This window comes from Manacus candei, unplaced genomic scaffold, assembly GCF_025592945.1.
Source record: "Manacus candei isolate 608988 ecotype Guabito, Panama unplaced genomic scaffold, ASM2559294v1 h1tg000018l, whole genome shotgun sequence".
NCBI lineage: Eukaryota > Metazoa > Chordata > Aves > Passeriformes > Pipridae > Manacus > Manacus candei.
Genome location: NW_026138066.1, coordinates 16,040,062 through 16,061,080, shown reverse-complemented (window position 1 = coordinate 16,061,080; position 21,019 = coordinate 16,040,062). Strand labels below are relative to the sequence as shown.

Below are 21,019 nucleotides of genomic sequence, written 5' to 3'. Positions count from 1 at the left end.
GGGGGTGTTGTTTGTTTTTTGGTTTTTGGTTGTTTTTGGTTTGTTTTTTTTTTTTTTAATTTTGGTGCCATAGGTTTCAGCAATCACAGGTAAACAGGTACTTAAAATCAGGCATTGATCTGAAAATCCAGAAGGAATACAGGAGACAAGTTCAGTACAGATCTTCTACCCTCATGCACAAATGCCTTCACAGATAATTCATACCAACTTTAGTAATACACAAGGCAAATCATACTTTAAGAAAAAAAGTCTCTCAAATTTAGCTTCCACAAATTAAGCCATGTTCCTGTATTCACTAATGGCTTTAACCAATATTTTACCAGCTAGTCTTCAAAAAGACTCATTGCAGTAGACTATTAATTGCATTTTGATATACCCTTTTTTAATGAGTCACTCATTTTTATAAGCTTCCTTGACAGCTCTCAAGATCACAAAATGCTGTAGTTCAGACATGCTGCCCATATCCTCATACCATAAGGCATGTCTGGGAAGTAACAAGTTAAGTTTAATTTCAGTTGTTCATGGGTGCTTTACACTCAGTTTGGTTTGTGCTCCTGACATGGTATCATAAGTTTTTCTGTAACAGGCTTTTCCAAAGCAGTGTTAGCATTGAGTTTCATCAGTGCAGTGACAGAAGCTTAATCTACTGTCCCAATATGATTTGAGACGTCTGCAAATTCCATATGTGTTCCTAAGCAACTGGAAAACAAGTTACATGTTCATTTGTTCGATCAGTTTGATTGCTTAGTTACTTTTATAGTCTCGTTTGTAGCATACTAGACAACACTAGGCCTAAATGCTACTCAACACATAATGCATGTGTTACAGTAAATCACTCACCTGGTAGTTTAGGTTGTCTCCACACTCAGATCCATTAAAGGAACTTTTAAGTGCTAATTAGCAGTTCACTTAGCACTCAGGAGAATGACTTCTAAGACCCGAATGCCCACACATTTGAGGAACACTCACAATGTAACACCGACAGATTATAGTAACTGTGCTTTTAACAAAGCAAATTCTAGAGTAAAACACCCCACCTGAAAACACTAAGAACAGTTACCACTGCTCTGACAAGCTATAACTCAGCCTGCGGGAAAGCAACAGCTTTTTTCTGTCACACCTGTTATTAACATTCATTAACAGCATGCTGGAGGAACAGCACTGAGGAAAATCTGCTCAGCTTGCAAAACAGCACAGTATTGCCAGTAAGAGCATTTAACTTGCTGGAAGCTCCTCATTTTTGAAACAAATGTTTCCTAAAGCGAGGCTAGCACACAGTAGCTCTGGCAGGCATGCACCGTAAGTAATTACAGCTTAATCCAAATTGTTTGCAAAACATGTTCATCATCACCAGATGTGCACTTCTTCCACTGTCTTAGAAATTGAAACCTAAAGAAACTGAACTGCCATCTAACACTTTGTTAAGTGTTAGGCTGCATGAAGCTCTACTCTAGCTTCAGTTTGTATATACAGCAGGAATTTGCATCTGAAAGTTATAAATGTAGTATTTCTGTATATTAACCACTGAAACAGGAATTTTCATAAGATTATTAATTATACTGAGTGTATATGTGCTTCTTCAAGTCATCTGAACAGTCTGACTACCACCTGCCAGTTGACTAGAAAGACTGAATCTAATTCCACATTTCAAAAGCCTGAAATATCCCAGAAACTGGGATAAAGATACTCATATTTAAAAAGTGAAGTTCAGTTAGGAATACTAGAAGCCAGTAACCAAGTTAATGCCATTTTCCAAAATTAGTGCTGCTGGATGCATTTGAAAGGAAATGCATCTACGTAATCCTTCATCTCTTTAGTTCCCCACATCTTAATTTTACTTTCACCTAACAGCTTTTCACACTCCAGGGCATATACCAGAGTGGTCAAATTTAGATGCAGCTTTAAAGCATCTTCCAGACTAATCCAACTTACACAGAATACTGTTAAATAGTCTCACTGCTCATGGCAGAAAACAGATTGCAAAGAATACCTATGATCTAAACACAAAAGATTCTTGCCCACCTGACTCCAGATTGAGTTTACAGGAACTGAAAGGCCATCATCCTACTTCAAACCATCAGGTTTAATCAATTTACTTTTGCACTTGAGATGGCAAGAGACTACATCACATTTTGCTGCTAAGTGCTAAATGATCATTCACTCCAATAGGTCTGCTTTTAAGCAGCAAGTTATCATTTCCCCTCTTATCCCATTTATGTCTAGCTCTCTTTCACAAATGATTCAGGGTAAGAATATAGTATCTGTGTTCTCATGCTGCTGCACTGTGATAAAACTAACACTCAATGATTTTTCCAGCTGGTTTATTAGCAGGATCAGCACTACCACTGAAGTGTCAGTACCCTTCATCACACAATTATTCTTTAGCATGTGTGCAGTACATTTCAAAATGTGACTCCTGGATGAGTAGAGCAATAAACCCCTTGGAGTATGTGACACTGCTACTCAGATACACTTAAGAATTAATAACTTTCATGTTACAGGAACTTTGTTTTGGTTCTAGAATCCATTCCAGTTCAAGATAGAAAAAAAGCTAGAAACCCTGTCAGTTATATTAACAGCTACTTGTAACCAACAGCACTGTGCAGCCAACAGGCAATTTCAAGTGACACCTGTTAATGAAAACATCATGAGGATTAATTAGCTACCCCAGAATTCTTGAGGTTTGGGTTCTGACACTGCACTACCAATACAGATAAGCTGCACACAGACACCTCATTATGAAATAAAGGTGCAGAAGCACTGAAGCTGAAAGTCTAGAGAGCAAAGATAAACAAGGACCTTCTACCACTTCATTACAGAGCAGGAAGGTTAAAGCAGGAGACAAAGCTTGTGGGCTCAATGTTCAGCCTAATTACCAATAATTTGTTCATTTGGTTTTGTGAAAGATGCCACTGCAAGCCTGCAGACACTGCTTCTGTAAAACCACACCATCATCTCCTTCAGCAACCTGTCCCTTCTGACACACTGGAAGGTTTTGAGGTCCTCAACTCATGTATAAAGCAAGCTTACCAACTGGTCTTGATTGAGGGCTTCCCCCTTCTTCAGACGATCTTTGTAGTCTTCTAGTTTGAGCTGCAGAAAATTCAAAATCCAATTTTATATTAATTTCTGTCTAATGTGAACTATGGGGTATGAGTCAAGTTACATATTCTTTCTGTATTTTAAGTCATCCACATAGCGCAAGAGAATAGAGATTTTGCTTCTTCCTTTTGTTGTCAGGAGAAAGGAACACAAAGTTTTGCTATTGCCTTTGATTTGGCAGTCTTAGCCTGCAGGACTGTCTACTTCCTTTCCCTGTTATTGATCTTTCAGTTCCTACTTGCTACCTTTGTTTCATTTAAGAAATATTAATGCATTGATCCAAGACTTTTAAGGGGCTCCAAATACATCTAGTGTCCTTATTTTAAGTTAGCTTGTTTAGCTTTTCCAAGTTAATGCTGGAATTCAGTTCTATTACCCTTGAATAATCCTTCTGAATTCTTCAAAACATGTCTTTCAAAAGTTTGGCTTTGGTTACATCAAGATTCTATAGCACTAGTCCCTAAGAAAGTGGACAACTGTCCTCAGGAAAGAAATAAGATTTATTTCCAGTATACTGAAACAGTTGTTAAATGCTGATGTAAACAATACAAAACTGAACTATTAGGTATTGCAAGCTTCTTTTATACACACAGGAAAAAGAAAGGGGAGTTTACTGCCATGAAATCAAATACTTTTTAATTTGTGTATCTACAGAATTTTACTGACACAGTACCTACAGAAGCCTACGATTAGGAATACTTTCTACTCATATTAAGTCACACTTTCATTTGCTGGTGATGCCAAATTGTCATTCATGTGAAAATCAAAGATAGCAGAGAAATTAACAACAATAAGCTACCCAGGACAGAATTAGAATACAATACAAAGTTGGTTGATCACACAAAGAAAACATGCTTGTCTGACATTATTCAAAACTACAGCATGATGCATGACATGAGACAGCAGTAATACTGCATCTCCTGCAGGAGGATCAAGTCCCCTAACCACATGGTCAGAAGTCTGATCTTCTGCTCACCCAAACATGTAACAAAGCTCTGCAGACATTTAGAGAAACACAATATATTCACACAGCTGCTTTACTTGTGATCCTGATCCAATACTAAAAGCAGTGGCACAATTTTTCTTTTATCTCACAGAAAATAGTATTAAAAGCCATGCACATAGCCTTCAGTCACCTGCCAATCAACTGAAAAGCCTTGGAATGCAAAAGTCTGAGTAGCTATAGCCACAATATTCTAAATTATTATTCTCATTAACACTCTTCTGTTCCCACAACCTCAGAAAAGCAGAGGCCAAAACAAGAGAGCAGGCTTTGGAGGATTTCTATATAAAAGCTTTCTAATGAACAACACCTGTCTATATTTTAAATATATAAGTCAAATATTTATGCAAATTAAAGGGCAATACATATTTAATATAAACTGACATTTCCACAAGTCAGAGGAAGCGCTGTTCTAATTTCCAATTTTACAAACAATTCTACATCCTAATATTAGATGCATGTAATTGATGAAAGAAATAGATATTTCTGCAAGATTATAAGCCATCTTTAAATCAGTTCCAAGTTTGTTCTGAACTGTTTCAGCCTGGAGAAGCATCTCCAGTTCTGATCAACACATACTTGATCTCTATATACACACATAACCATATTCCAGCTATTAAAAATAATTGCAGTAATACGTAACGAGCTTTACAACTGGCAGCTTAAATACCGAAGAAAATCAAGTTACCTTCTTTTTCTCGATGTTCCTGATCTTGTGTTTGAGGCAGATGAGCCCATTGTCGATGTACGTCTCGTAAGCCTGGGAAGGAGAAGCCGCCGTGCTCAGCGCGGACTGCAGGGGGCTGGCGGGAGCCGGGCTCTCCCCAGACGGGGTCACCTGCTGCTTGGCCGCCTTCATCCTCTTCTCCTCCCCTTCCTCCGACCGTCCTGAAGGTGATGATGGGCGATGAAAAGGGGCTTGGGAAAGCTGCACCATTGAAATGGATGGAGCTGCAAAGAAACTCCTTTTATTTAGCTCTCTCTCTCGCCTCCCTCCCCTTTCTCAAGTTACATTTTTTCTTATCGTACATCAGAACACGTAACCACAGAACTGAGCCTCAGTAAGAACTGATCGCAATTTTTCGCTCTTCTCCCTCCCTTTCAAAAAATCTGTGGCACGAAATCTCAAAGCAAGGCAAACTTTGTATTGTTCAAAGCCTCCCCACCCATCCAGATACCAGAAATCCTTTACATAGGCAGAATTAGACAGCACAGGGGATGATTCCAGAAACCCAATATAGTGACCATATAAAACTAGGCAGGCTTCCTGCACACATCACCCACAAGGGGGAAAAAAAACTGCAAGCAAGCAATTGCAAATCACGCCCCCAGCCTGGCATCCGGGCTGCAGCCTGAATGAAGATTTCGAAGTGGAATGCCTGAAGGTATAGCCCCTCTTCTTCTCTCTAAACCCCATTAAATCGGTTTTACCCTTATATGACCCCTGCAGCAGTCCAACCGAGAACTTCAAAATATTCCAACGGGAAAAAAAGGGATGACAAAAGAAAAACGCTGAATAAAGCCGGCAGCACGCTCAGCTACAACGGCATCATCCCTCCGCGAGGAGCCGGTCCCTGTCTACACCCCTCCGAAAGACGTGCCTGTGCCACGGCAAGACACCAGCTTCCATGGGAGAGGCTGTAACCTTGAGCAGAGAGTTTCTGCGAGAGATGCTCCGCCACCCTCATCTTCAACTACTTACGGACACCTGCTCCTGGAAAGCAATGACACCACAATTCTGCCTGCCCGCCGCCGGGGAGGCCGCGCCACGGCAGCCCCGCGGGCGAGGGGGGGGAAAACCTGCCTCCCTCCGGGACAACCCTGCAGGGCTCAGCCCTCCATCCCGTCCTTGCCAGGGATGGGCAGGGGACAGAAGGGCACGGCCGCCGCCTCTCCCCGAGCAGGGCGGCGGTGGAGGAGGAGGGAAAAGAGAGGAGCAGCGGCTCCTTCCTGCCGCGGGATTCACCTCCTCCTCCTGGGCTTCCTGCGCCCGCTGCGGCGGCCGGGCTGCGGGGGGCCGCGGTCAGCCAGCCGGTCCCGCAGCGCCTCGCCCGCTCCCGCCTCCCCGCTCACCTCGGTGCCCGCACACGCTCAGGCCCGCCCCGCCGCCCGCCCCCCGCCTCATATAGCGCCGGGGCGGAGCGAGGCCGCGCCGCTCCCCGCCCGCCTCCCAATGGCCGCCGCCGCCCCACCTGGGGGCGGGCACCGTGGGGCGGCCCCGTGAAGGTCGGGGAGTCCCGCCCGGGTGCCGCCTGTGGGATCTGGGGGGTGCCTGGGATCGAGGAATCAAGGTCCCGGGACGGGACGCCCTAGGGAAGCGGGGTGCCACTCGCTTCACAGGGACCGGAGGTGCGGTGCGACACCCGCCCCGCCAGGCGCGGTCCGTGCGGGAGAGGTTGGCACAGCACTGGCGGAGCCACGACCTGCCCTCGAGTCGCGCGTGTCGCCGCAGCCTCTTACGACAGCCAGCCCAGGACAGGCTGGCTGCTCTCTCCGAACAGCGAGAGGTCTCGTCATCCCTGTGCAAGGGGATCCCCCTCGGGGCTCTGCCTGCTCCCAGCCCAGGGCCCTGTCGCATCCTTTGGGTAACACGGGTGGCTGTGGGACAATAAAACAAGTGCCTGTGGAACCACCTGGAGGGTTCCTCTGGGCCTGTACAGAATTCCTGGAGGAGACTTGTGGGACTGTGGGTAACCTTATGTAACAAAAAATGTTTGTCTTCTAAAAATCACTGAATCGCAGAATCAAGTAGGTTGGAAAAGACCTGAGGTCATCAAGTCCAACCTGTGACCAAACATCACCATGTCCAGTAGACATATTCAGTCTTTCCTTAAACACCTCCATGGATGCTGACTCCACCACCCCCCTGGGCAGCCCATTCCAATGTCTAATCTCCCTTTCTGTGAGGAAGTCCTTCCTAATGTCCAACCTGAACCTCCCCTGGAGCAGCTCAAGACTATGTCCTTCGTCCTATCACCGGTTGCCTGAGAGAAGAGACTGACCCCTCTCCTATCAGGGCGTTGTAGAGAGCAAGTTCTCCCCTGAGCCTCGTCTTCTCCGGGCTAAGCAACCCCAGCTTCCTCAGCTGCTCCTCGTAGGACAACCCAATGCAACCCAAATGAAATCCCACCATGTAAACACTTGATAACTAGTAAAAGCACTTAAAGTGCATTGAGCATACACCATAAAATAATCACACGCAAACTTTTGTTAAACTCCATCAGTGCTGCACAAGGGTCCAAAGGTTGGAAGACTAGATAAAACAGACTTTAGAAAGATCAGAAGACTAAGCTGGAATTCTGTTTTCTGTGTTTCCGTTTTTGTTGGCGCTACCTCAAAAAACCCAATAAATAATACAGCAAGTTCGTAGCAATCCTAAAAGTTGTGAAAGTGTGAAAGTTATGAGAGACATTTTGAAAGAGAGAAAAATAAGTCAGTGAGGAAGGATTGCAGAGGGAGGTTTTACAGAACACAAGAAGTGTTTATGTAGTACACAGGATGGATAAGAGAACTGGAGAGGAAAGTTTCGTACAAAAGAAAGATTGTTTTTAAAAGTAGAACAAGCAAATGAAAAGTGATTCAAACAATAAGGAGAATTCACAGAGTATCACAGAATCAGATTCGGCCATATGCAGCCACCTGTAGCATCCACAATCTTGCCACTTCTCCTGGTTTAGTCACAAGTCTCAAAATGCTTTATTTTTCTTGTAGCCCTGACCCCTAGAATGATGTAATTTTGTGGGGCAGTTTTCTTGACTGAGAAGAAATGCTAATGAATAAGACACAGCTTGTGTCTCAGATCAGCAGTGTACACTGAGAGTCCTTCCAGTAGATTCATGTTCTTTGTGCGTTTTTTTCCAAGCTAGCACTGATGAGATAGGTCCTTGTAAAGTAATTATAAAACAAATTATCAATTAATGCGTATATTAATAACAAGTAATAATTAATGTTCATACACCCAGGAATATTCTATGTCATAATTACAGCTGGCAAAATGCTTTATAGTGCACTTCTACAATTAAGAAATTGTATAAAAGAGGAAATAATTGTAAAGAAAAGTCATACAAGCCAAATCCATATTTAAAATCAAAGGATATTTGAATTTACTTCTAAAACAAATACAGAATATCTGATTGAGACTTCTGCTATATCATTTATAGTATAAATGTGATCTCTAGAGCACTGTAGAGTGTTATTAATGTGGCAAGTTCAAGCCCACTGAAGTTAGGAGATGCCAGGATTAAGCACAACTGAAATTAATTAGTTTAATTCCATTTTGCAGATCCATTGTGAGATCATCTTTAAGTAGATGATCATAGGTTATTATAGCCTATGGACTCAACCTGGGAATCTGTGCCTTTTACTCCAGGATCAGAAGGGGATTACACTCTGATGGCTGAAGAAAAATGTTCTGTCCTTTTTTTCATGTTTGACTGATTCTGCTTATCTCCTCTCACTGGGACTGTTCTAATCTTTCCAAGTCCTAGCAGTTTATCCCACTCTCATATTTCCTGCATTCCTATTTCCACCCCTGGACCCCAGGCTCAGTCTTTCTCCCCAGGTCTGCATGTTGTCCAAGTCACAGGCTCCTTTGCCCACAGTTCCAACCCTTTTCCCAACCACTTGAGTTTTCCACACCTGACTTTTTATCCAGCCTACCAAAACCATTCCTAATCTCAGTGGCATCCAGCATCAGCCTGCCTCCCTGCAGTACAGTGGATCCTGAGATCAGGTTCCCACTTTCGTTCCCTGCCACTCCTTTTATTATTTTGTTGTGAAACTCCAGAAAGTAAGTCGATGTGTAGAATAAGATCAGCTGCTTGTTAACCTTAGGAGAGAAAGACACAGTGAAGCTGTTGCAAAGATTATACAGTGATGGACTAGAGAAGCCTTTTTCAGTCATAGAACATATTTTAGACAGAAAGGCTGAGGAGTTCTGGAACCAACACATGATGAATACATTAGATCTCACAAAGAGGAATATAAGTCAGAATTACATCCAATTTATTGGAAGAACCTGAAGGATCTTAGGAAATACATTGCTGCAAGGCTATGTTACGTTGCAAGGAATTTTATCATGAGTATACCCTGTGACTCCCTGTCTGCTGTTGAGAACTCAAAGCCAAGGAGTCTGGGTGCCCCACTTAGTGTCCAGCATTGCCTTACACAAGCTACTGCACTCCACAGTGATTTCTAACTAACTTTTGCAAAGGTTTCTTAAATATACAGGTCTCCCTTAGCACTCCAGCTCCTTGTCTTTGGTGTTTCCTTCACAGGATCCTTGTTTCAGTTTCTTTGTACAGAAACTTTTTCTCCTTTTTTTACCTCCATGTTCAGTTCTGCCTAGCAAACTGGTTCATATTCCTGCTCTTCTTGTGCCACTTGTGCCAGGTACCCTTTCCAATTCCCAGCCAGTGCTAGTCACCTCACTCATCAGAATTCTTGATTCTATTGACTCCTTTCCATTCCTCTCATTTTGCTTTTCCCTTTTTTTCACTCACTTTCGGTGTTTACATCGGTTGTTTTATTCTTCCATAAATTTCCAGGCAAAGAGGAAAGAGAGCAAAAAAAGTAATCAGAAATAGTTACTGTGCCTGGGAGCAGCCATTACAAGCTTAGTCATATTTCATCTATGTAGCCCCAGGCCAAACAGTGTGTTTAATTAAAGTCTGTGTTAATACCTATAAGATCTGCAAGGGAATGAAGTTATGCTTCCTGGCAGAAGCTGAAATTCCTGTTCCCGGGCTGTGAGTTTCTGGAATTTCAGTGAAAGCACAGAAAGGATCCCATGAACTGCTTGTTTTTTCAGTTCAGTTCTTGAAAATGGTTAACACACCCAGAATCACGGAATTCCTGGGGTTGGAAGGGATCTCTGGATATCACCTAGCCCAGACCCTAGTGGGTCTCATCTCAGTTTGAAGCAGACACCTAGAATGGAAGAGTTCATCTGGAACTGAAAAAAAAGTTAAAGCAAAAGCAAATTTTAAAAGTGCTGGTAACCTTAGTAATAAGAGGGTCCAGCTGAAGAGGGAGATGATGTGGTCTGAGCAGTGTAAGCAGCGGCACCTGCCTCTGTTAATGTCTCTGTCCTTGCTTAGGATTTCATCAAACCTCAGCTGCAAAAAGGGGAACAATGCAGACCAGGGATTCATATGGGATTTCTTTTTGTGTGTGTACATGAGGAAAAATTTCCAAAGAAATTCACTGATTTCCAGCGGTGAGATTAAAGGGAACATTTGCCCATGAACACTTTGCAATAAGGATCAATCCATGAAAGTGGATTTGTTATTTGTGTCAGAAGCATTTTTTTCATCGACCCTATGAAAAACGTTTGCTTACTTTTGGAGGTTGCAACTCACACATGTGCTTGTTAGGGGTTTTGGCAACTAAACTCTCTCCAGACTTTATGTTCAGAGGACGTGCAGACTGTCAGGTTTTGGATGGCCACTGTGCTGTGGGATCACTCTCGTTTTCAGGATGAGAATCTTACTTTTCAATTCTCCATGTTTCTGCTACCAAGCACATGGGCAAGATGCTTAACTCAGGTGCAGAGGAGATAGAAAGGATGGAAGATAATATACGGGGCAGCAGAGGAGTCAGAGTGATGGACTATTGCAGAAGCCTTGGAAATTTGATGTTAAGATATTAGTAAGCTTGTAAATTTAGGCATTAAAAATTTAGAAAATAGTAGAAGTAAACTTTTCCTTAAAACCAATATTAATTCAGTTAATTTTGTGTTTATCTGATGGTATTTTGATATATTGATAAATGAACACGTTTAAAGTGTTATTTTCTCCATGAAACTCCTCCCTTCCCCTTTCTTTGTGCCTGGCATGGATGTGGGCTTGGAACTAAACTGGATTGTGCATTAAAACTGCTGAGTTCAGGACACATACTTAGTTTTTGCAGGATTTAGAACACTTGGAGTGAATGAGCAAAATAACTGCAGAAAAAAATATTTTTATGGATAATGCAAGCGAACATTGGCTTTTAAGCTAAATTAAGCTGCCTCTGCTACATATTTCTGAAGAACTTTGCATGGATATGTTCTTCATTTTCTAGATGAATTAGGATCCAGTTGTAGACACAGAGCACTCACAGCTGCAACTAGCATCAGTAGGTGGGATGCTTTGAACATAATATGGTCCTTTGAATACAAATCTCCTGGAGAATGAGGCATTATATGTCTTGAATTATGCACTTAAGGTTAGTAGCATCTGTGACTTTTTCCTATAGAAAAGGGGGATAATCCCACCTCCACCATTCACAGGAATGTTGATAAAAAGCTGCCCAGTGTATTTCTCCATTTGAAACCAACGCTGTCTCCAAAACATATCTATATTATTTAGTTTTGGTAGTCTGTGGAAAAATGTTTTCCTTTTCCTAAGTGTGAAGGGGAGTTTTGTGGTGGAAAGAGTTTCTTACAAAGAGGAACTGTAGAGCTGCACATGCTCACCATTCTGCACAGAGATTAATCACATGATACTCTGAGGTGCTGGGTCTCCTACCTTCATCTGCTCCACTGGCAGAGCCCAGACAGTCCAGGGTTTCTTTGCTTCCCAAAAAGTAGCTATAAATTGCTCTGTGACCCTGTCCTTCCATTGCAGCCCCGAAGAGCCCTTTGATGCTGCAGGCTTCCATTAAAATATTATTCTGTTACATTGCATTTTTCTGTTAGAGCATTTCTTTTGCTATGGTTTTCATTTCCATTAAAGCAGCTTCTCAATTGTTTGTAAAAACCTTTCTCAAACACCTGGGGTCCATCATTTTCAGATTTCTGAGTTCTTATGCAAACACACTTTCTTCTCACAGAATTTGATTTGCTTGTTCACTGACTCAGGATCCTTAATGGCTCATGGCTCCAGCTTCTGTGCAGCAAAGCATCTCCTGGCATCTCACAAGCATGAATCTCAGACTGGCTCAAAAATATTTAAGCCAAATAGGACTTAAAAATATAACAGCCTGACTTGGTTGGGTTGTTTTATCCGGTTGTTTATCTTAGGTATGGTTTAGATAGCACTGATTTGGGCAGCTTGCATGCCTTTCATCCTAAAACCAATAACCCTGACTCCTCCAGAGAAGCTAATGGATTTTTATTATTCCCAGGGAAATACTAATAACAGATTTATTTCCTTCCTGTTGCCACCTAAACACCTTTGATCTCAGGCTTTTCAGGTGGATCCATGAAAAATATTTTCATTTGTGTTTCCCTCTGACTCCTACTATGTCACAGATGCATTCTGGGACTCAATTAAACTTAATTTATAAGTCTGGTTTCAGACCATAGCAGACTATCTCTACAATCTGGTAGCTTTCTCTGCATCACTACCCAATAAGTTGTGAGGAAAGAAAAAAATAGGCCCCACTTTCTGGCTTTTTTCTCATTAGGAAGAAAGGATGGGTGGCAGACAGTTGACATTCCTGAAATCCGTCTGTGACCTGAATTTAGGACGCAGTCTCTGTGGCTTCATTTTTTTTTTTGATCCTGCAAGTTCTCAGCAATGTAATATGGAAGATGTTGTGCGTCTGTATGTAACTGAATAAAAAGAGGGGCAGAATTTGGCAACTTCACAAAGTGCTATTTTGAGATTCAGTCAGGAGAAAAATAAAATCCAAAATTACGAGGGAACAAAGCTTGAAGACTGTAGAGATTTTTATTATCATTTATTTTATTTAATTTGTCTGTGTTCCTGTAAAAATTTAAAACTTACATGAAAGAATATGGTATTTCTATGCGGAAGATGTTAGCCAAAGTTTAAAATGCATGATAAATAGAATTTATAGGGAAAATTAAATGCAGAAACCCAAAACACCCCTCTCATACTCTTACAAACTGGAGAGGTGTTCTCTAAAAATGTGCATGCATATGCTTAGTTTTATGTTGGCCATTTTCTCACAAAATAAAACAATGCTGATCACATGAATGCAAATAAGCACGTTTAAGATTTATAGGATAGGGCCTGACTTTCCTGAAGACTTCCAGTAATTCCTTGTAGAATTCAAAGTATGAAAACCAATTTTCATCATAGTCCTTAATTTTCCCACTTTTTAATAAAATCCAGGCTCTTTATTAATTTATGTTCTAAAAAGATCTTATCTTGCTACCATTATTTTCTTAGACTCAGCAGCAAATAAATTGTTCATAAATCTGTCAATATCTTTCTGATAAATAGGAATAGACTTTTATGAGAAATAAGAATATTGTTGACAGTTTTTAACAGGGCTGAAACAATTTCATAAAGCCCTTAGAGGACAGGATGCATTTATTCAGGGATCCTGACAAGTTGGGTCTTAATATTTTTGTACTATTAAAATGAATTAAACATTGGCCATTGTTTTAATCCCCTGCTTCATCTAACTCCCATTTTCATTTACCCTCGTTATTTGTTACGAACAAAGCTCCCTCCTAAAGCGCCTGCATAGAAACTAATCTGGTTTTCTCTTACCTTATTAAGTTTTGCCACAAGAAGGAAGCTTTCACTTGGAACAATTTGATTAAGTACTTTGCATTTTTTATGTTGGCTGTGTTGATATAAGTGCAGTCATTGACACGAGTGTTGGAACATGGAGCCACAGGGAGTATAACTGCAGTAGAGCCTAAAAATTATTTTTTTGTTCAGGACCCTTAGTAACCATTTGCATAAATCCATGCTTAACTCTGAGCAGTTGGCTAATCCCACTGACTTCATTAAGACAATATACAAATTTAATTTTTATTAAAGGTTCCTATTGAAAAACACGGGGGTTTTGCTTTTGCTGTTTTTCCTTCTCACAAGAATTGTGATCTTAATGGGACAGTTCATCTTCTTAAGGAGGAGCAGTAAGTGCTTCCTTGAGATAAAAATCTAGAGAGCTTTCCAGCACAGTATTAGTATGCTAATGAAAGTTACATGAAAGAACTTTACTTAAAGTGTTGATGAATAATAATTTACTCTCTGTATTATTCATTCATATAATTCAGATACATATGTATCATTAGATTTTAAAGGTTACAAATACCAGTCAATTCAGAGATCCTGCTAAAAGAAAAAAAAAAGAGAAGCAAACAAAACCTTAGGGTTTCTGCAGCACTCGGAATATCGAGATATAGTTATGAAAAAGCAATGAATAATGTTGTCAAAAGCATACTGCTGTTATAGCTCACAGACCCAATGGAATATGAGGAACATTTTCTGGTAAAAAAATACCAGAACCATCTCTGAAGATTGCCAGGATAGAGGAGAATAATTTCAATTTTCCTGTTTTTCAACCAGTTGTGCACTAGCACAATTGAAGACAAAAGTCTGTGAAATTATCAGAGCCTTCAGCCTCCAGACAAGTTACCAGCAGCAGAGTGTTTTCAGATCCTCAGAAAAGCAGAGCAGTATTATACTCCTGCACCACTCCCACTGCTGGTAACAAAACAAAGAGCCAGGGGTGAGCCTGGGAGGGAGAGGCAGAGATTTAGTGACCATCCTATAGCTTAGAAGGAAAACTATAAAACCCACAACAAAGCACAAATCTTCTCTTCCAGTAAGGCTGAAAAGCAGCACTAACAGGTGTGGTTATCTTCATGTTTCAGTGGTAAACAAACATGCTCTCATTTCACAGACCTTGATTCACTCAGGAGTCAACAGCATGATGATGCACAGGATTGTTAACACAAAGTGAAAAAAAAATTCCATTTTGAATGCTGCCCTGTCATACCTGCCTAGGTTATAGCCACACCATCCTTGCCACCAGCATGTAAACAAGAGCAAAAAATGCAGGGCCGTGCTGTGCATCTGGATTGTGGCCACACTTCCCAGGCCTCAGAGCCCTCTGGAACCACTTGAATTATTCGGTGTTACATGTAGGGATGTGAGCTGATGAAAGTCAGACTGTTTGGCACCCGAGTTTCCCTCCCAAATAGCTGGTTGCGCACACCAGGGCCCAGGCTGGGCACGCTCCAGTGCAGGCTGTGCCACTGGTGGGCGGATCAGATCTTGGATGCAGAATCAAAAGCCCTTCCATCTTAACACCCTCCAAGTCCCCTGGGGTAGGTAGGTCTCCAGGTAGCCCTAGACAGAGCAGGCAACTCTGTAACTAGAAGCCTCCACTTTCAGAAATGCTGAACCACCTACAGCTCCCCTCTGACATCCGTGGTAACCAGAAAGGCTCAGACACTCCGAAGACTAAATCAAAAGCCCCCAAGTCTGTAAAGATTTGTTCACAGGTTTATCTTTAAATACATAAGTAATTTTGCGAGACATTGTCCAGCCTTCATCGAAGCCATTGGAAAGACTTCTGTGGGCTTCTTGGAGGGGCCTCTCAGTATTTTGCCCCTGACTCTCACTGTACTTATGTTTTCAGTGGAGGCCTAAATTTGACTTATATGCTCACAAAAAAACTCAACCAACCAACAAAAAAAAACCAATCCCCACCTTGAATATTTGAATATATTTTATGAGACAGATTTTAAATTAAAAACCTCCACATTCCCCCTTACCTTGCCATAATGCCGCTGCTAGTTTCACACTACCAAAGGATTACCAGTTTCAGCTTCACATTTTAGTTGGATGCTGTCAGAAGTTTCTTCTGCTGTGTAGTTCAAGTATATTGTACCATTGTAGAAAGGCACCTGAAATAGTGCCGGACTGCAGTTAGGTGGATATTTTTGCTCTCTACAGGGAAACATACAGTAAAAACTCACAGGATCTTAAAAATCCACTAGTAACTGCATGACTTTACAAAGAAGATACTCAGGTATGATGGCCAAATGAAATGCCAGTATAATTTATAACCGTTCTTTGGGGTTTTTTTATTTATTTGTCTTTCTTCAGTGGATCACAGGCTGAATCTCAGACTCTCTTAATAGCTGTGGTTTTTTTTCAAATGACACGGGGGATCCACAGACCTGAAGCATCCCCAAGTATAAAAGGGCTCTACACGGAGTGGTACAGTACTGCTCAGCTCCTCTTCTGCCCTTTTCTTTACATGGTGGGAAGTAGCAGAGAAAACCCAACATATTAAACACCAACAATCATGAATGACCTCGGGGTTGAACCTAAATTAGTTGCCTAAATTTCCAATGCAGAAATATTTATTTTCTTTATTTCCAATAAAGAAAATATTTTTATGGAACTCCTACCCCCCCCAGCCTCACAAAAAATTACCTTTCTCACAGCTAATCAAGATATGATTATTTACTCTGAAATTCTATATACAGACTTCAAGTAGAAAAATTATAGCAGTTTAATGGGCTACAAAACATTTTACATTACAATCATCAGAAGAGGAACATGTGCTTCTCTCCGTGGGTGTGGAGGGGAGGGCATTTACATTTTGTAGATTGAGAAGAAACAAGGGTATTTCTGAGTAAATACATTTTATATGATTACTGTGTTCCCAGCCCAGCAAAATACAGACTTCAGTGCATAAGAGACTGACTGCCTCCAATGTAATTTAACACCCTTTTTTTGGTCATTTTTTTTAGTTTCTTTAGGCTTTTTAAAAAGTAAATCATTTAGGTAATAAGAGGTTTGTTAGACTCACATCAATTGTTCCAGCAAATACTGTAAGTGCAGCATTCAGACAGAGCTCATTAAATTTTATCCAGCACCTTTTATGGCAATCTCATGGTTGTCTGGAAGTTTCCCATCCTGGGTGAGAGCGTCTGTGGTGATGGGTAGCATTCTGATGAGGGAAGGAAGTTAAACTATGTTTTTAGTAATCTGTTGATTAGTTTCATCATTAGTTTCCTTTTTTATCCATCATCCAAATATTCCATAGGGGGTGTAAGACCTGTGTCCAACACTTTTTCATTGATGCTGCTTCCCTTCTTCATCAGACAATTACACAATATGAAGTGTACAGCATGCAGCTGAAGTGGTGTGAAGGAAAAGATGTCTTGAACTCATTATTTGGAGAGATGTGTAACAATGAACTATTTGTGATGCTGTTGGAATAACATATGAAATAAATTAAGTGGAACTGACTTTACCATTTTGCATATGATAATGGAGAGTTTTAAAGCAGTGTTTTAAAAAATTATGAAGTTGATTGAATTTATTATGCATTTGGTTTCTACCTCATACATTAATAAGAGAGTTGTGACAGTGATTTCTAAATAGATAATAGAGAACAGTGAACTCATATACATGCTTTAAAACCATGATTTGAAAATTTCCCACTTTGTTGCATAGTCATGAGGCCTGTTACTTGCACGATTAATTTCCTTTGAATCCTTTTAGCACAGTGAATTATTATAATTATTAAATGAATGTACTGAAGACTGAATCATTTGTTATTTTTACTGCTATCTACATAGTGAGGCAGGTAGATGTGATGATGAAGGTGGGTTTTTTTTTTAAGCCAAATGTTCTATTTATTCTGTTGGCCATAATTTTTCAACTAATTTGAAAATTTAAGTGAATTTACAGCTTACAGGAGATGACAGAAAGACAGTGCTAAAAACAGAAATCTAATTTTCCTTTGTGTTGGGTTGTTCACAACAACCAATGTACTTAAATGGGCCATGGCTGAAAGCATGCATGGAGTAGTGGTCAGTTAATACCCACAATGAATTAGTATGTTTGGTTTATTGTCTGGTGGTTGGTTTTTTTAGTTTGGTTTATCTAGGTTTTTTGGGTTTGGTGTTTGGGTTTTCTATTATTATTATTTTTAAAACCCCCAAGCTTTTAGAAAACCTAAAATAAATTTTAAAAAAAGTTGAAATTAGGTGGAAGTTCCAAGGGTGGGTTCCAAGGGGAAGGGGCAGCTTTAAAGTTAGCAAGGGGCGTAGGTAAACTCCCCATCTCATGGACATACACCTGTAACTTACACTATTGCTATGCTGTAAATGAGAGAAAAGACTGAAAGAGAAAGATGCAATTTTCAGTTTGTTCTAGTTTAGACAAGAGCAGAGGTGACAGCATAATTTTTGAACAGTCCTCTCACTAGGTTTGGCAATAACTGTCCAAACCCCTCTAAACAAGGAGGCAGGCAATAATTTACACAGTTTAAAATACCATCTCCATACTCATTACAGGATATAGAGCTGTGACAGGACCCATCCTGGGTAATGGAATGGGTTCCCTTGCAGCCACAGACAACCAGAAAGCATAATCCCTCATACAAACACTGCCTTTTTATTTTGGCCACCTCATAGGTATGTAATCTCCGCATTAGAAACTTAGGAGAAATCTACCTCATGGTTTACAGCTTGCTGATTTTAACCTAATTAAAGAGATGTAGGAAACAGTAAAGAAGTAACATGAGAGGGGAAAGACATGACTTTCCTGAAATTTTTGTGTTAGAAGATCGAATCAAATCTAACTATGTATCAGAGTGCCAGAATCATCTTCCAAACCACATGGCATAAATTTCCCCTCCATAACTTCTCCCTTGCCCCTCTCAAAGCCTCCAAAAGTCTGAATTACCCTTTCCTGCAAGGATATTAAATCATTCCTATTTAGTCTTAGTTTCTTTTCTGTTTTCCCTGTAGGTAAAAATAGGTCTGAGGAACCTACACTGTGGTTGGAGATTTTGCTCCAGGGAGGACACATGGGAAGATAGCTCTCTCTGCACATACTCCTGCGGGTCTCTGCTGTGCTGTGTGCCTTCCCTGCAGCCCCACGCTGTCCCGGGGCAGCCATCTGCAGCTCACAAGCTTCCCATGTAAGCCTGGGAGCCGTACATCGCGCTGCACAGAGCTCTGTTCACACAGGCACAGACAATAGCCGAGGGTTAGCTTGTGTAAACGATGGGAGGTGATGCGGAGGGGATGGGCTCTTCACTCACCCGCCTTCAAAAGAGGGGAAAGTGCCTGCCCAGCAAAGCGCCTGTCTCACATGGAAAGCTGGTAACACAGACGAGGTGAAGCTCCTGCCTCCTGTCTGCTGACAGAGGCCTTCCAGAAGCAAAAGAGAAAACAGATGGTTACTATGTGCCAACACCACTGAAAATCTGTTTGAGTCCTGATGTTTCTCAGCTCTACTTTTATTCCACGCTCTCACATATCTCCGTATTCTCTCATACCTTTCCTAAAAAGCACATTCCTCACCTGCAATAGGAACATGTGTTTATATGAGTGCCACTGTTTACATTTAGAAAAATCATCTTTTTCTTCATTTAGAAAACTTGCTTTTTTCCATTTTCTCTTAAGAGGAACATTAGCTTAGTCTTCTTGTGAAATCTGTGTGGGTACTCTCTGTTCCCATTTTCCATCTGATCTTTGTTTTAAACATTCAGCTTGTATCAGGACTCCCATCTGCTCCCAAAGGTGCAGAGCCAGCAGTGAAAACAGGATCAGTTATCACTCAGACTTCAAAAGTCTGTCCAATGGGATAGATAGAAATTACAGAAATGACAGAAACACTAGAAGAGACAAAGCTGAGAGAAGGAGAGAAAACAGGGGGCGGGATCAGACTGAGAAGGTGATGTTACAGAGGTGATGTTACTTAGGAGAGTTAGTATATAACATGATTAGATTTTACTCAGTTTTTCTTTCTAGGGTACCTTGACCTCTGTTTAAGACTATTTTAAAATTTCTAGAAGCTCTGTAACTCCAGAAGATGAAAAATAACAGAAAAAAAAAGGAGCAAAGAGGTTTCTATATTTGTGTTTTATTTCAGTAGAACATAAAGGAGGACAATAAATCTGCTACCCCTTCAGGACATAAGACAGGATGTTAACTCCAGTATCCTCTATGCCACAGCAGCTCCAGGAACAATTGCCCAGCTTGTTTCCTTCACTGGCATTTCTATCCCTGTGGCTGCTTCAGTATGAGCCCATGGACTGACTGTGTGGCAGTGGGGCACACATAAAGGCTGTGGTTTGCACTCCAATTCCTAACAAGGTGGCCTTGCCATGAAAGCAATCCTTGTGAGGAGGCATTAATGACTGACCTGTGATGCTTCACCTGGATTCAATTCATTGCATTTTTCCAATTACTTTGTAAGGTTTCTCAAGCAGGTGAAAGATCTCCTCCTACTAGATCAAAACTCTGCTTCAGTACCAGACTGCCGTGGAATGCCATGGCCTAATTAAGACAATGTTAATGAGCAGCAGCAGTACATGGCTAAGAAATCTCATTGGAGTGGAAAAAAAGTTGTTAATCCTGGTTACATTGTGTCTGAGAATCAGCTGTAAAATTCTCAGCCCTTTAATTTGCACCTGTTCTCAGATGAACAATTGCAGATTGATTCAATTGCAGTGGCTTGCATCCTTGAGCAGGATTTGGCCCTTGATGCTTAGTGAACTCCACAAGCAATAGATGCCACGTGTTCCTCCTGTGTGTCCTGCATGTTCATTTCTTGAAGACAAAAATCACAGAAGGCATACCAGCAGCTAAGGGGAAATGAAGAACACCAGAGCCTCTTGATGTAACAGCAAAGCCCACCCACTGATTTATGACCTGATGTGTGCTCTCCCTAAAGCAGAGTTGAAAAGAGGTTGTAGGTGGGTATAAGATCTGTTTCTCTCACGATCACAGATGGTGAGGAAGAGGTCATGGTCCCTGGTCAGCTCCCTTTCAGGTGGAAGGGGAGCCCAAAGATCATCACTTGGAGGCAAACACCAAGGGTCAAGCCATGCCAGATCAGTCAGAGTCATCAGGGAGCAGTTACTTCTTAGATGTCAGAAAGTGAAACACCCAAGAGGTGCAGCATTGCCAATCACCAAGGCTCACTGTTTCACAGTTTAAATTCTTGGGAACAGACCTGGCAGCAGAGAAGCATCTCCAGCCCAGCTTCTAAGAAAATCTCCTGCCGTGCATACCAGCTTGCAGCAGCGCTGGGCCTGTGCCCTACTTTGCCGTGGAGGGCGGCCAAGTGGAGCGCTGCTCTCAGAGCCTCGCAGGGCAACCACAGGCTGAAAACAGCAGCACCAGGGGCCAGCACCTCTGTGAGTGTGGCTGTGGCTCTCACAACACCACACAGCAGCAGTGAGAGCTGA

General features: G+C 41.4%; 1 protein-coding gene across 5 annotated transcripts in view; it reads right to left on the bottom strand.

Moving 5' to 3' along the window:
* Positions 1-6,215, bottom strand: part of CAPRIN2 (caprin family member 2) — a 34,137-nt gene extending 27,922 nt beyond the window's left edge. For 3 of the 5 annotated variants that reach the window (XM_051784525.1, XM_051784526.1, XM_051784528.1), the window contains exons 1-2: positions 4,794-5,780; positions 3,031-3,093 (exon numbers count right to left, since the gene is read on the bottom strand). In XM_051784525.1, the coding sequence (XP_051640485.1) occupies positions 3,031-3,093; positions 4,794-5,042 (312 nt within the window). In that variant the 5' untranslated portion in view covers positions 5,043-5,780. Of the gene's footprint in view, positions 1-3,030; positions 3,094-4,793; positions 5,781-5,807; positions 5,991-6,178 lie in introns of those variants that run through there. The other 2 variants (XM_051784524.1, XM_051784527.1) reach the window with 2 other exon arrangements.
* Positions 6,216-21,019: the final 14,804 nt, after the last annotated feature.